Source organism: Rhodamnia argentea, chromosome 2 (assembly GCF_020921035.1).
Source record: "Rhodamnia argentea isolate NSW1041297 chromosome 2, ASM2092103v1, whole genome shotgun sequence".
Lineage (NCBI taxonomy): Eukaryota > Viridiplantae > Streptophyta > Magnoliopsida > Myrtales > Myrtaceae > Rhodamnia > Rhodamnia argentea.
In genome coordinates, this window is record NC_063151.1 from 3,194,089 (window position 1) to 3,210,969 (window position 16,881).

General features: G+C 38.9%; 1 protein-coding gene across 2 annotated transcripts; it reads right to left on the bottom strand.

The window, feature by feature from the left end:
- Positions 1 to 836: 836 nt before the first annotated feature.
- LOC115749832 (cryptochrome-1) lies at positions 837 to 6,081 on the bottom strand. Of its 2 annotated transcripts, XM_030686813.2 has the most exons (5): positions 5,370 to 6,081; positions 4,515 to 4,733; positions 2,986 to 3,692; positions 1,544 to 2,346; positions 837 to 1,187 (listed from the first exon to the last, which is right to left on the bottom strand). In XM_030686813.2, exons 1-5 carry the CDS (start codon positions 5,674 to 5,676, stop codon positions 1,184 to 1,186), a joined length of 2,040 nt encoding a protein of 679 aa, XP_030542673.1. In that variant the 5' UTR covers positions 5,677 to 6,081; the 3' UTR covers positions 837 to 1,183. The 2 variants fall into 2 exon arrangements, with proteins under 2 accessions (XP_030542673.1, XP_030542674.1); XM_030686814.2 differs by lacking the exon at positions 837 to 1,187 and having other exon boundaries at positions 1,540 to 2,346.
- Positions 6,082 to 16,881: the final 10,800 nt, after the last annotated feature.

A 16,881-nucleotide genomic window follows, 5' to 3' on the forward strand; every position in this document is an offset into this window, starting at 1 on the left:
TTTATTGCTTCTAATGGGTTCACAACTACCATCTTTGCAATTGTGCCCTCGTCCGAGTTTCTGTATGGCGCTTTCCCGAATTTTAGTACGGTAAAGGATGTAAGTGAGATGTTTATGCAAATACAGTCACTAAAAATATATCATGAGGTTTAGTATGAGAAGGATACCGGTGTCCGAGACTAACACAAACTGCTATAGCAATATGCTGAAGGGTACTTCTGTCTGTGTCTGCACAAGTAGTAAGCTTGGAGATTGGTTTTGCTTGCAATGATCTCAGGAAAAAAAAAACGTGACGGTCGATCAGTCCTAGAGTCGCCGACCGATGCTATTACGGAGAAGCAGCTATCCACTTCTGCTGTTATCTTAAGAAAAATTAGCCCGGGGGGGAGGGGGGTGAAAGAACATGCTAGGAAGATATTCTGGATGAGGAAATAACACGGCACACGGACATGAAAATGTTTCCGCTTTGCGACAAGAGATCGCCTGCAAGTCGACCACTGAGTAAAATCCTTTCACTTAGTAGTAGGTAATTAAGGTGGTTGTAGCGCAGCTTAGCGCGAATAAGAGAGAATATACATGAGGCCACTTTTAGTTATCCGCGGCACGACTATAGCCAGGTATTTGGTCCTCAATGCAGCAACTTGCCTGACAGTTTTCTCGGGTAGATACAGGGTTAGGCATGGAGAGAGACGGAAGAGCCGAATCATGAAATCGATCTGTTTCCCTTTTCACAAGCCTATCCCTCAATATCAAAGAGGCATTACAATATGTAGTTACCCTACTTCAGACCGAGTAACAGCCAAGACTGCTGTATAGTGATAGGTCTATCTATGAACTGATCAGAAGGCGCAAACTTGGCTTTATTAGGGGACCATATGTCCGTGCTATGACTGACTCTCTCCAGCTATGAGAACAAGATACACTATACACAACGGCTTCATACATTCTTCGTTGAACGAACAAATTCCACATATGGTACAAGAGGAAAAGAGAAAAAAAGAAAGGACAGATCACCCGCAGCATGGAACAATTTTTGGACTTCCAAGGTGTAGCTTGAGATGTTAAATTGCTTGTCAGGTCGAACCGGTGAAGAGAGAAGCAGTGCCATAAGATATGTACTCGGGACTTCTTCATCTTTTCTTGCCCCCCCAGGATTTCTCATCGTGTTTCTTGCGTATTACAGTCACCTGTCAGTAAAATGGAGAGTGTCTCAGAAGTTCCACAAACAGGAGAATCGACCAACTACTTTAGCAAATACTACTACACCAATTGGTAAAGTATACCTAGAATTCTTTCACAAACTCAAACTTGCAATTCCTCGAAGAGAACTCAACAATCAAAGATACGGGGATTTTACAGTGAATAATATACGCCTGTTACAGGAGCCAATATCTAATGGTGTACGTAACTTTTAGCAGCATCATCAGCAGGAAAGACTATTGGAGTTCTTTTCTCCAACAGTTCCAAACCTACTTCTCATAACTAAGTAGAAACTTTCCGCGGGATATTCTCAGCTCAAGCATGATTATTTTTTGGCTCTTACCCAGTTTGAGATAGCCGCCTCCAATTGATTATTTGATGGGATTGAGGATGCCTTTGTAAAAAAGCTGAACCATTGCCAATTCCACTTTCGTCGCCCACGATTTGGTCAGAGTAGGTAGACGCTGAGGGCGACCATACTGGAACGACTCCTCCATCCCTCTCTCTCCTGCTAGTGCTCGAAGACTCTGCAGTGGACTCTTCAACTTCATTATGTAGCCCAAGTGAAAAGCCATACATTGGTCGGGTGTTGTTCGGTCGAAGTTCTTGGAAAACTCCCTCAGTTAACGTGTCTCTTCTTGGTTCTTCGTTCAAATTTACATTTGCAGGCACTTCTGCTCTGGTGTCACCTACGGAGTTGTGAATACCAGAAGAAGTCTCGTCATCGTCCACTCTAACCAGAGAAGTTATGCTCGGAACCATTTGATCCTCGTAGCGGCGAACTGGACCTGGCGGGTTGTTCTGCATAGTTTCGTGATTTTCCTCCATTTGAATATCTTGAGGAAAAGCGATCGGAGCTGATTCAGATGAGTCTCCTAGCCCTTCCTCAGTTCCATTCTCTATAGCGGCTCTTGATGTTGCTTCATGCTGCCACAAAATGGAAAGTGCATCTTGCAACCTTACTTTGGCCGCGTCTATACTTACAATAGGGAGAGGATAATTTGATCCGAGCTCAATTCCAGCAGCTTGAAGAACTGATTCAGGTGCATTCCATGGATGGTGTATCCATTCAGTTGGTAGTCTGGCCAGTTCGGGAAGCCATCGCCGTACATATTCTCCATTTGGGTCAAACTTGTAACCTTCAAACTGCAGAAGAACCGAAGATTAGTCATTCGGACCCATTAAACAATTCGAAAAAAATGATGACTACTGCCCAACGAAGGCAGTAAGGAAAAAATGGCAGTTAGACATAAGCTCCAAGTGAACAAAGCAGGAGATGTTAGTCAGATGTGCCAAAGTCTCCAGCTTTTCCTTCAGGGATTCATTAATTCATTATGTATCAGTTTCTGTCAATAGAGTTATTACACTGCTTCACAGATATGACATGGTGAAAGAGAACAAATGGTCTAAGCAAGGAATCACGCTGATATGTGAAGTTCTAGTACAACTAAACCCTTGAAATATGTTGGTACAGTCAAAGCAAATACATAGAAACTCCTTTCTTGTTTGGGAGATGTGGCTTCGCAGCATATTAAGGCGTCATTTCACTAGGAAAATATCCTAAAATGCTACAGCTTCAGTGATATGACATTGAGCAAGAAAGAAAGGACATCACCATAACAACTGCATTGCAGCTGATCTTGCTGATAAACTATCAGAGTAGCATATTACATGCCTAAGTCGAAAGCTCAAGTTAAAGTTGCCATGTGGGCCTTCATGTTGATTCATGAAGTCAATTAACTTAGACGATTTTCGCCAGTGTGAAACTGGTAGTAGCATTAGTACCTGTGGATTATCAATGCGATCAAACTCACGACCATCAGGGAGTGTACCGGAAATGTACTGCCATCCAAGGGCATCACTTTCTAGATCTGCATCCAAGAGGGTGTCCCAGAAGTACTTCATTCCCCATCTCCATGGAAGTTGCAAAACCTTCACAAAGAAGCTCGAAACCACTACTCTAATACGATCATGAAGCCACCCTGTAGCCCACAACTCCCTCATGCCGGCATCGACTAGTGGATACCCAGTTCTGCCTTGTCTCCACGCCTTAAAATACCCTTCATCCACAACCCACGGGAAGTACTTGAGATGTCCAAGGAGAGGCCTTTCATGGCTGTAAGGATGGTTAAAGCTCAAGTACCTCGAGTACTCTCGTAGACCGATAGATTTAAGGAACAAGTTCACGCTCTCTTCACCAGCCTTGTTCCCCTCATTCGCCCACAAAACCTGCTTGATGCGAACCAGGTGAAAGACTTTCCTCACGCTAACTTCTCCGAAATGCAAGTGAGGAGAGAGAAATGAGGTTGTAGCACTGTCAGCCTTCCTGCGGTTTTTGGAGTACTCTATAAGCGGTCCATTAATAAATGTGGTCAGAGCCTTATCAGCACTGCTCCACCCAGGGGACCAAGCACGGGCAAGGAGCGCATTGCTTCCTTTCTCAGATTCGTCTTCAAACGCCAAAGCTTCTGAAGGACATCTTGATGCATCACCTAAACACAGGGCATGAAAATTTTAGCATAATCAAGTGCACCAATTGCCGGTCGGGAATTGAGGTAGGGCGGTTATACAAAACTCATGAACAGAGCTTATGTTGGAAAACTAAGGTGAAATGGAAGAATGCAGTCCTCTCAGACATAGCAAACAGTTGCTTCCCTTCTTTCCCTCTCCTTCAGTTTAGAAATGGTGGATTTATTGTTGAAATAAGATAAGAGGACATGAATTAACCACAAAGTTTTGTTTCATCTAGTCAGCGCCACCTCTCTGTGCAATTGAAAAAACAGAACCTCAGCACTCAACTAAGTTGCAGTTGCTACTCGTCTTCCTAATGATGGTAAAATCGACTGGACCTCAGTGGTGGCCAATCAAAAGAGAAAAACTAATGTAATCTTCATAAAGAAAGTGGACTAAGTTCTGCTCTCATATTCTGAGCATTCCAGTATGGAAAGAAGGCAAACAATTATTCTGCAATTTGGCAAGGACGAATATACATCAGAAAAGGTTCAATACCAGAAGAAAATTCTATGATCTTAACATGTCAGGATAGAGAAGCCTAACAAAAATATGCCGCTGTGAATTTTCTCTAGTATGTTTTGAGGACTTCCTGAACTAAAGAATGACGTCCTATTTGAAAGCTCGAGCTTGTGCTTGGAGATGACATCATCATACATCCACCGGGTTTACCAAAATTTTGGATACAGAAATCCACTAGTATGGTTTGATAAATATAGTTGATGCCAAATTGTTTGCAGAAGTGCATATTGCAGAGCGTTTCCAAAATATTTTGGAACAGAAACAACAGACCTAAAACGAACCTGAAATTATTCTCTTTGGAGGAAGTAGTGGGGCTTCGGGATCATAAGGCATGCTGAGGCATTTCTCCCAGAAACCAGCAAAGATTCTGAATGGATGGCCTTGATCATCATTTACTTCCCACGGTTCATAGAGCAGGTCTGCATTGAATGAGCGTACATTTATACCTTGGGCAGTCAAAACCTCCTTTGCTCTGTGGTCTCTGACAAGTGATATGGGATCTGAATGCATTGAACTTATCAATAAATGTAAAAAGCGATAGCACTGCCGCACTACCACTAGACTAATCCTGAAAGCAATCAGCTATACAGAGCAAACAGAGCACTTCCTTAAGGAAACTAAATTTCTTCTTGTTGATCTAATGATTGGCCCAGGAGCTTAATGGGTTGCCTGGAAATATGATGAAAAGATGCAGAATCAACAGGGAGACTGAATTTGACACCCGTTGACAGGAAAAATCCACCTTCGTGGACAACTGATTATCAATTCTAGTAATTCAAATATTTCAAGAGCTAGTACCCAGCAGAACAGACAAGCTCAACTCTTTTCGCTATATGTCAGCAGAGTAGAAACTTCGCAAGTCCATCCTATTCCTTGAGGAACCAACTTTAGTTATTATCGTCACCATGAAATCCGACAAACATCAACAGAATCACTTAAATTGGTTGGACACCATATTTCTACTCTACACACCGAAATAGAAAAAGTTCAAAACCCCCTTCAACAAGGCAACAAGGCATACGCCGCTCACCCAATCAAAGTTATTGGCAAGACCCACAAGCAGAAAACTGATCACAAAGAGGTAATTTTTCCATCACAATTATTGACACACACCCAAATTGAAAAGAAGCACTAACCATACAAGTGGTTAAAGAAGAGCTGAGTAGCCCCAGTGGACTTAACAAGCTCAAGGAGGGAAGAGACGCTGTCAGTGGATCTCTTGGTGATGAGGCAAGTGCCAAGGCTCCTGAGGGACGAGTCAAGGTGAGCCAGGCTCTGCTTCAGCCACCACCTCGAAACCCTACCGGGGTAGAACGTGCCTTCTTCTTCAGGTGCCCAGATGAACACAGCCACCACAGAACCCGCCCTCACCCCAGCCGCTAGTGCAGGGTTGTCCTCAACCCTCAGATCCCTCCTGAACCACACTATGCTACACCCAGACATGTCTCTTCTTCACATTCACAATCACAGCATAAGAAGAACCAACCGTGACCACCAACCTCAGCGAAAATTTCTCCAGCTCTCACTTGCTCAGCGATTAAGCATAGCTTACCTCTTCGGGTATGTCAGCTGATCTTATCTTTTTCCTTTGCAAATGCAACTTTGCTATTAGGAGCAGGGGGACGATGGTTAGCATGGCAACAACCAAGAAATGACAAAAAGAAACGATTTTTTTAATGGGTATCTCTAATTCTGACTGAGAAATGATGCTACCCTTCTTCCTACCATTTAGGTGAATAAATTTTTGTTTTCCTTTCCAGGAATTTTGGTGGTGTTTCCACTTTCAACCCAAGAGCCTATGGAGAGAGAGAGAGAGAGAGAGAGAGAGAGAGACTGGGAACAGGCATTTGGACATTGAAGGAAGAGGATAGGTTAATGGAAGTAGGAATACAACCAAATGGACGGGCAAATTGCAGCCACAACTTTTCTTTCTTCCAGATTTTGTCTAACTTTACCTTATCCTCCATGCCAAGAAAACGGATCCCACCCGTCTCTCCAGTTGCTTCTATAACCCTTATCTTTAACAGGGTGGAAATATTTGCCGAATCTAAAAAGAAACTGACCGAAAATTCGTCGTTTATTTTTTATGTGCAAATATATCTTTGAGTCTACCGTTTGGTCGCCTTCAACAAGTTAAGACATGCTTGGAGCTTTGATTTTTTCATCCATGAGTGATCTTTAATAAAGATGTCGAAATTACGCTCGCGATATCGTTGTAGTTCATGACTAAATTCTTATAACTTGAATAAGTCCAACAATTTAAGGATGACGTTGCACAAGTTTGGGAACTATTATTAGTATCGTTTAGCCTGGTAATTACTCTATGCACTCTTATGTGATGAGGTGAATTTTCACCTTAGCTTTGGTCTCTCAACTTCTATTTGTTCTGTCTTCTTTTCGATGCTTGGCTATTTCTTTTCTTTGCTCAATGTGAAACAGAGCCCGAGTCATTCACTAAATAATGGATGATCATGGTCGCGGTTTAAAGAAGTAAATATTAGTTTGTAAGGTTTTGAGATAAGAGTTCTCATAATAGTGCCTCAATTTTGGATTAGAAGAAATTCCCCATCTTCGAGGGGCCAAGCATATAAGATTTGAATATGTTTTGAATAATGCCACACGAGTATCTGAATTTTTATTATGCAAGCCCGTCTGTAGCATTTGGATTATCAGGGCTTGTTCTTTCCAACTTTCTTTTTTTAAATGAAGAACAAGGTTTTTTTTTTTTGTTTTGTTGTCTTAGCTTGAAGTATAAGGATTACTTATCAGATTTCTCACGAAATTAAAAAGTAATTTGCTTCTTGTCATGACTGCAAAATAATTTTAGAAATTTAAATGCTCGTGTCCATGGAATTCTAAAGACTAACGGCATTCAGTGTTAAATAAAAGTCACAAATCGAAATTTAAAATCAAAACGCACTCTACATGATGAGAGGGAAACAATATGTTACGGCATCACCCTATTTTGCCATAAAAGATGGTAAAAAATGTTACCGATACATCCTTCTCGTCCGTATCGATCTTAAGCCAACATAGCAAAGCGAGGGAAATAATGAAAAAATTATAAAAAAAAAAAGTCCTGAACTTACTTCAATTGTGTCAATACAGTCATAATCATTTTTTTGGGCCAATTGAGTCATAAATCTTTTGAATTTATATCAATTCAGTTCATCCAGTCAAATTTGATTAAAAATAGGTAACATGAACGCCGACCGTCCTACATAGCGCGGTCGACAACGACTTGGATAATTTTTAATAATACATATTTTCCAACTCTTTTTATCTTTTATTTTTTTTATTTCATTTCTTTTCTTTTCCAGCCACTTTAAAGGAAAAGAAAAGAAAAGAGTAAATAAATAAATTCAAAAAACTATTAAAGTATTATTAAAAAAATTATACATCAGCGATTTCTAGTCAAAATTGGCTAGATGGATGGAATTGACATGAATGTAAAATATTTAGAACTCAATTAGTAAAAAAGAAAAAGTTAAAAATTGAATTAACATAATTATAATAAATTTAAGATTTGTTTTTGATAATTTTTTAGTAGATGTGATCCTCGCATGTGCAATCAATAGGACAAGCGTCGTCGTGAAGAGTGAAATGATGTCGATTGGTGATTGGTCTCGGTACGACTGTCTTCAATGGTACGTGAGCGGTCGTGTTGATTTGTGAACTTAAGGGCTGGTGACACGAGCGATCCACCACATATTTTGCCCAGGTGATGATTTTTGTATCAATTTTCATCCATTCTTTGATGTCTTGCAATGGATTTATCCAAATTAATCTTAGCAACATAGATTTTTTTTCGGTATTTTTTATTAATTTGAGGCTTCCTCTTATGAACCAATGAAATATTTAACCTTTGATATATAATAAATTATTCGTCATTTTTTATAGACAAACGAATTGGTTCGATAATTAATATACCATTTTTTCATTAATTCTATAAGAGTCAAATCTTTTGAATTAGAACAGACAGCCTATTTCTCAACACCACAGTGATTTAGTCGTCATTTGTGTTCCAACATGTTTGATTTAAATACTGACACAACTCCGCTATTCCGTTTCCGAAACAGAGAGATTTCTTAAAAGGTGGTGACTGTTGGTGATATTTTTGTAGTTTTTTCCTTCTTCCTTTGCTACTTGCTGGGCCTTGGCAACAGCCAGCAACTAGGGATAGCGAGGGCTGACCTTGGGCAAGGCTCGCCTCTCTGGATCCCAGTAAGGTCGAGCCTTGTCTAATGCAAGCAAGCTTGAACTAGCCATATCTTGGTGGGGTCGACCATCGCCCGAGGCCGGCGAGGCTCTATCTCACCGGGTTACGGTGAGGGCGAACCCGACCCCAAGCAGCAAGGTCGAACCTCGCTTGTGGCCGATTACCAACGACCGACGGAAGAAGAAGGAAAAAGAAAAGGAAGAAAGAGGAAAAAAAATAAAAAAATATTTTTTTAATTGAAAATTGGTCTATATCTGCGTTAGCTATGCCTCGTAGGATGGCTAGCATCTATCTCAATAATTTCCCATCAAAATTGGCCACAAGGATTAAATTAGCAAATTATTAAAATGTTTAGAATTGAATTGACACAAGTGCAATAAATTTAGGACCTTTTTGGTAATTTTTCTTTTATTTGAGTGACTTATCGGCTTTTGTCCCCTTAGACTACCAACTCTCATTTGAAAGTCTTATGAATATCGATTTCCTACCGAGTTACCACTTTATTTGCTTTCTTACCAACTTTTGAAATTTATCAGCTCTTTTGAGAATTACAAATACAAATAAGAGAAAATATCGATTTTTTTCGAAATAGAATTGCTACTGTTACCAACTTTTATTTGGATTAAATATCAATGTTTATTTGGTTTTATTTAATTACTAACTTTTTTGTTCTCTAATAAAAAAAAAACACTTCTATTATCATTTTACCAACTTTTATTTATATTCTTTCTAATGATGTATACAAAACCAACTATTATACGAAATGAGCAATCTTTATTTGTGTGACCTACCTATTTATCCTCTTACCTTAGAAACTAGTTTAAAATTATCGCTTCTCATTTAAGTTGATTACTAATATTTATTTATTTCTTAAATTTATCAACTTTTTTTTTGTGAGTTACTGCTTTTATTTGATTTGATTACTAATATTTTATATTTATCACCACTTCTTAGTGAGTTACAACTTCTACAATAAAGCTTCGGGTGCGCACGACAACATTTCTAAAATATAATTTTTGCTCCAAAAGTGCTTTTGAAGTAGAAATTTGTTTGAAAACACAATTTCTAGAGCATAAATCTGTATTGTTATGCAACTTTGTCTTTTGATTATATGTTCTTTTTGTCCATGGTTGAATATGTCTTATCCTCTTCCCTCCAATCTCTGTTGAAAGTTTATTTGTAAAACAAATAAAAGTGCATTTTCCTTGTCCCACATAAGAAAGATGGGATAACGCAACATACTTTATTAATTAAAAAGAATATTATAATCTTTCAAATAGAGAAATGGATAAATGGGCTACACCACACTATACGCTCGTGCATGTACGCGATTACAAAAATTATTATTGGACATGAAGAGTTCACTTTGTTATAGCACGGAGGATTCCTTAAATCATTATAGTGATGCCAATTCTATTTGTCCGTATTCGTTCACTGTACATTTCTCAATAATTTCCAAGTCAAGATATAAATTCGGATCATTCCTTACGACCCATTTGCAGAATCACGATCACGAAGCCCCATGCCCATTTATTCCACCATTAGGACTTCTGCGAGTAACTGCAGGTAACTAGAGAGACCCGTCAACAACTGAAGCTGGAGCTGTAGGGAGTTCCACCCAATGGGCGTGTCGACAAAGCAGAAGCCATGATCATGGGGTCAAAGGCAACAAATCACTCTCATGGTTTTGCGACAGGTGATGCTGAGAAATTGGCCGATGGTGTTTTCGGGGCTTAGTGGTCCGTCGGCTGATGCTTCCAGCACGGTCTTGTCTTGTCCTTCAGCTAGCTAGCATTATGGGCCGTGGTCCCCATGCACGAGGTTTGTTCGACGGTTCCTTGTGGAGACCGAAGGGATGGGGAAGTCACTGTCCTTTCATTAGAATTTCCTTAGGTTGCCCGAAAAGTCATAAGGAGGGGTAAACTACTAATTAGCGAGGCGCACGACAACGTCGAAGGAAATGTGGCATTAGGACTAAAATTGCGTTGACAAGAGTGTCGTTTTTGGATGCTTTGGTTGGTCCATGAGTGGAAAGTTTGGGAAGGGAATAATTAATTGCTGTATCATGCCTTAATTTAAGGGATTAAATTTTTAGAACTGTTGATAGTGGCCCCATAAAAATTTCACATGATACAAGAATATGAGATCTTAAGTTCAAACGTTTTTAGGCTCCATTTGCATTTCCAATTAAATTTTTACAAAGTAGATATGTTTTTCGAATTCTGTATCATGATATCCTTGGAAAGCCTTTATAGGAGCTCCCCATGGAACGAGCAAAAAAACAACTGATAAAAGCAGGGAAAGGAAAATGAATTTAGGTTCTTATGATAGGGAGGAGATCAACCGACTGTCAAATGCACGCACGAGTGATTTAGTTTCATCGACACTTCTTCGAAACTTAAGATTCTCTCCATTGTCCTATCAATGCAAGGCGTTTAGTATGGTACGTTGAAACTTTTTCAACTCTGTTAATCTTTACGGATAGATTTATATTGCTTCGTTCACTATAAATAAAGTTGTGTCCACCCTCAATGTGGCGGATGTGGCATATAAAGTTATTCTAGGGATGGGTATCGGGATTAGGCACGAAATTCGCACTCAATCAATTCCCGATAAGATGAGTATTTAGACTTGTCAAATGGGTGTGTTGAGTTGGATTTGGATTAGATCATAAATGGACCGACTTAAAGTGACCCATATAACCCGCTTGTGAATTAGTTATTACAATGCAAATTTCTTGACTTATACTAGATTCAACATATACATGACCCATATAATAAAGATACTTTCATTATTAATCAAATTTAGGAAAATTTATTTCTTATAAAGTTTTTAAAAATTATATTGCTAAAATAATGTGGACTATTTTTATAATTTATAAAAAAAATCAAGAAAAGAAAAAGATAAAAAGATAAAAAAAAATATCTTTATATCTTTTTTTTTTAATTTTTTATTTTCTTCTAAGTTCAGTGACGTTGCCGGCCGACCTCATTGGTCATAGGCGAGGGCCGCTTGACCCTTGGCGACCACGGTGAGGGCAAGGGCCACGACTCTCACCTGCCTGAGCCCTTGCTTCCAGCTACTTGCACGGATTTCGTAAAAAAAAAAATTAAAAAAATGATATGTTTATTATGACTCATTTAGGATAGTTAGGTAACTCATTTCCGATCCACTTAAATTTATTTTCAAAATTTAATGCAATACATGGGGATAAGTATTCCATGAGTGCCATAACTTGTGTACGGTGTTCGCTTGAGTGCCATAACTTTCAAAACATTCGCTTAAGTGCCATAACTTTCAAAAATCATTCATTTAAGTGCCACGTCGGAGCAAAATCGTTCACTTGAGTGCTACAAGAACTTTTCCAACGTGCCACATCATCTTTTCAGGGTGCCGTGTCATCTTTCCGGTGAGCTACATCAACTTTACGGTTGTCACGTTAGCTTTTCCAACGTTCACTTTAACATGACACTCAAGTGAACGATTTTTGAAAGTTATGGTATTTAAGTGAACGTTTTGAAAATTATGACACTCAAGCAAACGCCGTACAAAAGTTATAGCACTTCTAGTGTACTTTTCCCCAATACATGTATGATCCACACTCATTAAGGGCGTAAATGATAACCATTCTGTTTCTGAAATAGATTTCTAGTTAGAAATAGTTTTTTCTATTTCTGTTTTCGGATGAGTTTCTGAGCAAAAAAAAATGTTTGATAACGATATAAAATTTCTACTTCTGAAAAATGTGTCGGCCGGCTGACGGCGGGAGGTGGTCGTGGAGATCGACGGCGACCGGCGGCGGCGGCGACCGACGGCGGCGGCGGCGACCGGCGGCGGCGGAGGCGGCGACCGGCGGCAGCGGCGGCGGCGACGACCGCGGCGGCAGCGGGTATTTGAGAAAAAATGAGATTTCTATTTCTGTTTCTCGGAAAAGTAGAAAATTTTTGTTTCTCATTTCTTCTTCAAATCTATTTCTAAAACAACTTTTTGTTTCGGAAATAGAAAAATAGAATTGCGTTATCAAACGGATTTCTGTTCCAGAAATAGGTTTGAAACAGAAATTCTATTTCTGGATGGATTTCATGCACCCCCTAAATATATATTAAATTGTGGGTTTTGGACTCACTTTGCCACCCCTATTGAGCATGAAGAAATAACATATTTCACCGTCTCGCTGTTATTTCACTCTCACAAGTCGATCACACAGTCAGGCCCAAAAAGACATTCATTGGGCCTAGAAGAACAGACCTCGGACAGGCCGACAAGTTTTACAAATAGGCTTTGTAATGAATCCTCACCATCCATTGGAAAGAGTTGCTCATCCTGGGCATAACTTCAATCATACCAAATCTTCCAAGAAGGAAATAATTCGTGCCTCAAGAGTCAAGTCCTTCTGGCAGCTTTCGAACAACTACGAACTGCTATGCATATCAACCATTAATTTTCCTACTGTTTTATGAGTGTTAAAGAAATCATTTAAGGTGTTTGAAACGCCAAATTTGTTAGGATTCGGTACACGGTCGTAACGAAGTAAAATGTAAAAGCGATGAAGAGAAATCGAGACATGAGCTTTTATCTTGATTCACCCCTTAAATTAGGGCTACTTCCAACAGAGGATTCCACTATAATTAGCACGTCGCATCTTTCGTTACATCACTCAATTACAAACAAAAAAGAGTATATATAGTAGTAGCTATTTATGAGTAGAAATCCAAACTACTAATGAAAAATCATGAATTTAAATGGTAACGTACTTTCCTATCGCAGGAGAGTACGAACCACACTCTAACATAAGTCCATTAAAAATGTAGGATTTTGAGATTAATGAGTGGAAACGAATTTGCATAGTTTTTAGGGCTTCGCTAGTATAACATTTTTTTTCGGATGATTGTGAGAGTAAAATCCTATCGTGGGCCATAAATTTTTTAAGGAATGTACCTCACAACAATTTCTAATTAAGGCCGTGAGATGCATATTCCATCGCTATATTACGTATGTGCCGACGAGATATGCATGTCATGCATGTCTCATCGCCGCACTACAATAAGCTCCCAAATAAGATCATCAGGGACGGGAAAAAGAAAAGAAAAGTTGCTGCAAAACGTCCACGGTACGTAGTCGGCAGATAGAAAATCAAAGCATCTTGCACTCAATGCCGTCGACTCCAAAATCCGATTCTCTATATAATTAAAGCACTATGGATTAGATAATTATAATCCATGAGAAACGTAAGAACTTAATTTTGTCCTCAAGTGTGTGCAGATCTATTCGCCGGAGCCTCCACCACACGACCTGGCGTTAATATTTTAAGCCCTTCGTTTTTTTTTTTGGCTTTTTCATGAGTACCATGCAATGCATTGTATTGTCGAAACTACAATTCAATGCGTATATAATATTGTCAAGGGCAGAAGATGGTCCCGACGAAGGCGCCATTTATTTTCAATCTCCATAATCTATGTGTGTACGGGCGTGGAGACCTGGGTATCGGAAGGCCTGGTATGAACCACCATGTGAGCATCCGCGAACCGCTCAAGCTTAGCCCTTTGACCAGTGTAGGTGACCCTAGCGCACCTCAGTTTACATGACGGTGGGATTTGAACAGGTGACCTAGTTCATGCGTTGGAAATCTCTTGATGGTCTAATTAATCGTGCCAATACTGGGTTATAAGGCTTGATTAGCATAGTACGAACCCTCGTTTTATTTTCTTCGGAACAAACTAAAAAGAGAAAATAAAAAAAAAATAAACGGAAGAAAGCAAGAAAAAACAAACAAACCATCTCTTTCTCGATGTTGCCACTCGGATCCATCATTTCCATTTCGTTGCCAACAACTCCATATTTTGATAGGTCAATTCGGGGTCCCCAATCATCCACCACACGGTTCAAGCTTCATAAACTATGCTCAAGATTAATATATGCAAATAACATTATAGTTTCTCATGACATAAGAAACTTGAAGTGGTATCTAACCTTATGGGGTATAGGATTAGGTGTGGGGTGAAAATTGCTCCTCTCTCTCTCTCTCTCTTCACTTAGAAGAAATTGGGTGACAACCATGTTTTTCTAATTTGCTTTGACAATGATGACCACCTTCTTCGCACCACTTTCTACATCGCCCATATTAATATATGGTACAATGTCTAATTAGATTAGTTTAAGCAGTCCATTAAGCCATTGACGTGCAAAAATTAGTTTTGATAAGGACATATTTGTAGATTAGTTGCTGTAAGAGTTCGTTGTTTTGCAAGGGACTATCAATGGATTGCGGGGGAAGGAACATATATACTCTAACTACTCTCTCCGAGTTAAATTGTATCATTCGAATTTGATGGTTTCATAATTGACACACGCCAAGAGGAAAAAAAAAAGATGCCTCCTTTCTTAACGACGCAGAATTTATGACATGGACTTAAAAGGGCACAGACGCAGAGGTTCGACTAGCCAAAGGTTTATTGAACAACCTTTAAACTCTGTGAACTAGTTGAATCTAGGATTAGGACTCAATCATGTGCAAATAACCTTAATCCAGAGCAGCTTGCATGTAATTAATGAGATTTGAAGAGGCAATATCCAATTCTTGAGCTAGAAATCCCCCTTCCAAACGACTATGCCAACTTTGGAGGTTGTAAACCTTCGGTTCCTCTCGAGCTTTTTCCTTTTTCTCATCAAATTAAATTGGTATCGAATCAACATAGGACCATGTCACTATCAAGAAATCTCACTTGGACGAAGGATCAAATAATGATTTAAGTTATTCAATGATTGATTTCTCCAACAAGTATGTGTGTGTGTTTTGGTGGGGGGTGTTTGTGGAGAGAGAGAGAGAGAGAGAGAGAGATGATGCCTCCCAAACACACAAAAAGTTAGTTGAAATAGTTAAATTGTGCAACCAATCGAGAGAGGAAGGAAAGGATCTCTGTGACGTCCGACTTTGTGATTCATATTCTGGAAGAAGGCATCTCCGACAACAATTTATTCCTATTCTATTTTTATTTTTTATGCGAAAATTGATTCCTAAATATACAATGAGAACCGTTAAGTCTTGTCACTTGCTTAATATTCTTAAAATACGAGAGAAGTCAATCCCACTCGAACATTTCTTCTCCGTCGAGGACAAACCTTATTAAATGATATTTTAGCCCTAGCAAAAGCATCCTACGTGCAATCATTATTAATTGCTTATTTCTTGGCATGCAAGATCTTATCAACATTTTCTAATTCACTCTAGCTTTCCAATAAACTGAAGAATCGCTATTATGAATTAGAAGGATTTCTGAGTTCATGATAATGGTTTCAAGTTTCAATGAGGCTAAGCTAGAAGTACGCATACAAACTGTCTATTCTCTTATGTCAATTTGGATCTTATAGGATTTCAAAGAAATTTTTTGACTTCTTTCGGAAAAACATAAATTGTTGCGTGCTAACATTTACAACTAAGATCATTCTACATCGACCTTGATAATAACACGGTGTGATTTAGATGTCACTTCTATAGGATTACCAACTTTTCATAGCTCCTATAAGTAGTTGATTAGCGTAATTGCTACTCTTGGTTATAGGTTTGACCGGTCGCCTATTTACAAGAGGGGTAACCTCAAAAAGACCTCTAATTTTTGAGATTACGCTTTGATTTTCTCCTTAATAAAGTCGGAGTTTAGTTTAGAGTTAATCAGCGAAGCATCTGGAAAATTATTGTTTATCTTATCTAGCATAGCGTCCCTCATAATAAATGCTCGAATTACCTCAATTTCTTAATAGGTACTACGGTGTTTATATAGCCCGAAAGTTGACTAGAGTAGATGGAAGAGTTGAATATGTTGTTTGGTGGATGGAATCTCATTATAATAAGAGCTCAAATTTCAGTATAATTCGGCAACAATTTACATCCTTGGACTAATTGCCTCGATTACTTTAGTGGTTCAGATTGAATTAAAGAAATTTTTGTCTGATTTCTTTCGAACAAACAAAAGGAGGTTAGTTGGGAGACAGGTAAAAAAGAAGAAGTAATGCCTGCTTTAAGAATACGTTGTAGAAATTTGCAAGTTCTCCAATGAATATGAGAATAATTTTTTTTTAAAGTTATGTGTGTTGGGAAAAATAAGGTTAAGAAGGTGATTAATGTAATTTACATTTTCAATTGAACTTGATGAAACCCATCATGAACGGCTATTGCTTGGTTAATGTGAGTTGCGATGAACTCCAGCTTATTACTGTATTTGCTAGGGCAATTACCCAATTAGTCCTAAAATTAGTGTACGAACGGCAATTCAGCCCTCAACCTTTCAATTTTGCTAATTTAGCCCCGGTTTATGCGAAATTCCAATCTAGTCATTTCAATTAATTTTCGCTGAAAATTATTGACGTGGTGGTCTAACAATTGCCTGCTGTCCTATGTGATACATCGCCACGTCACCGACTTTCCGATGAAA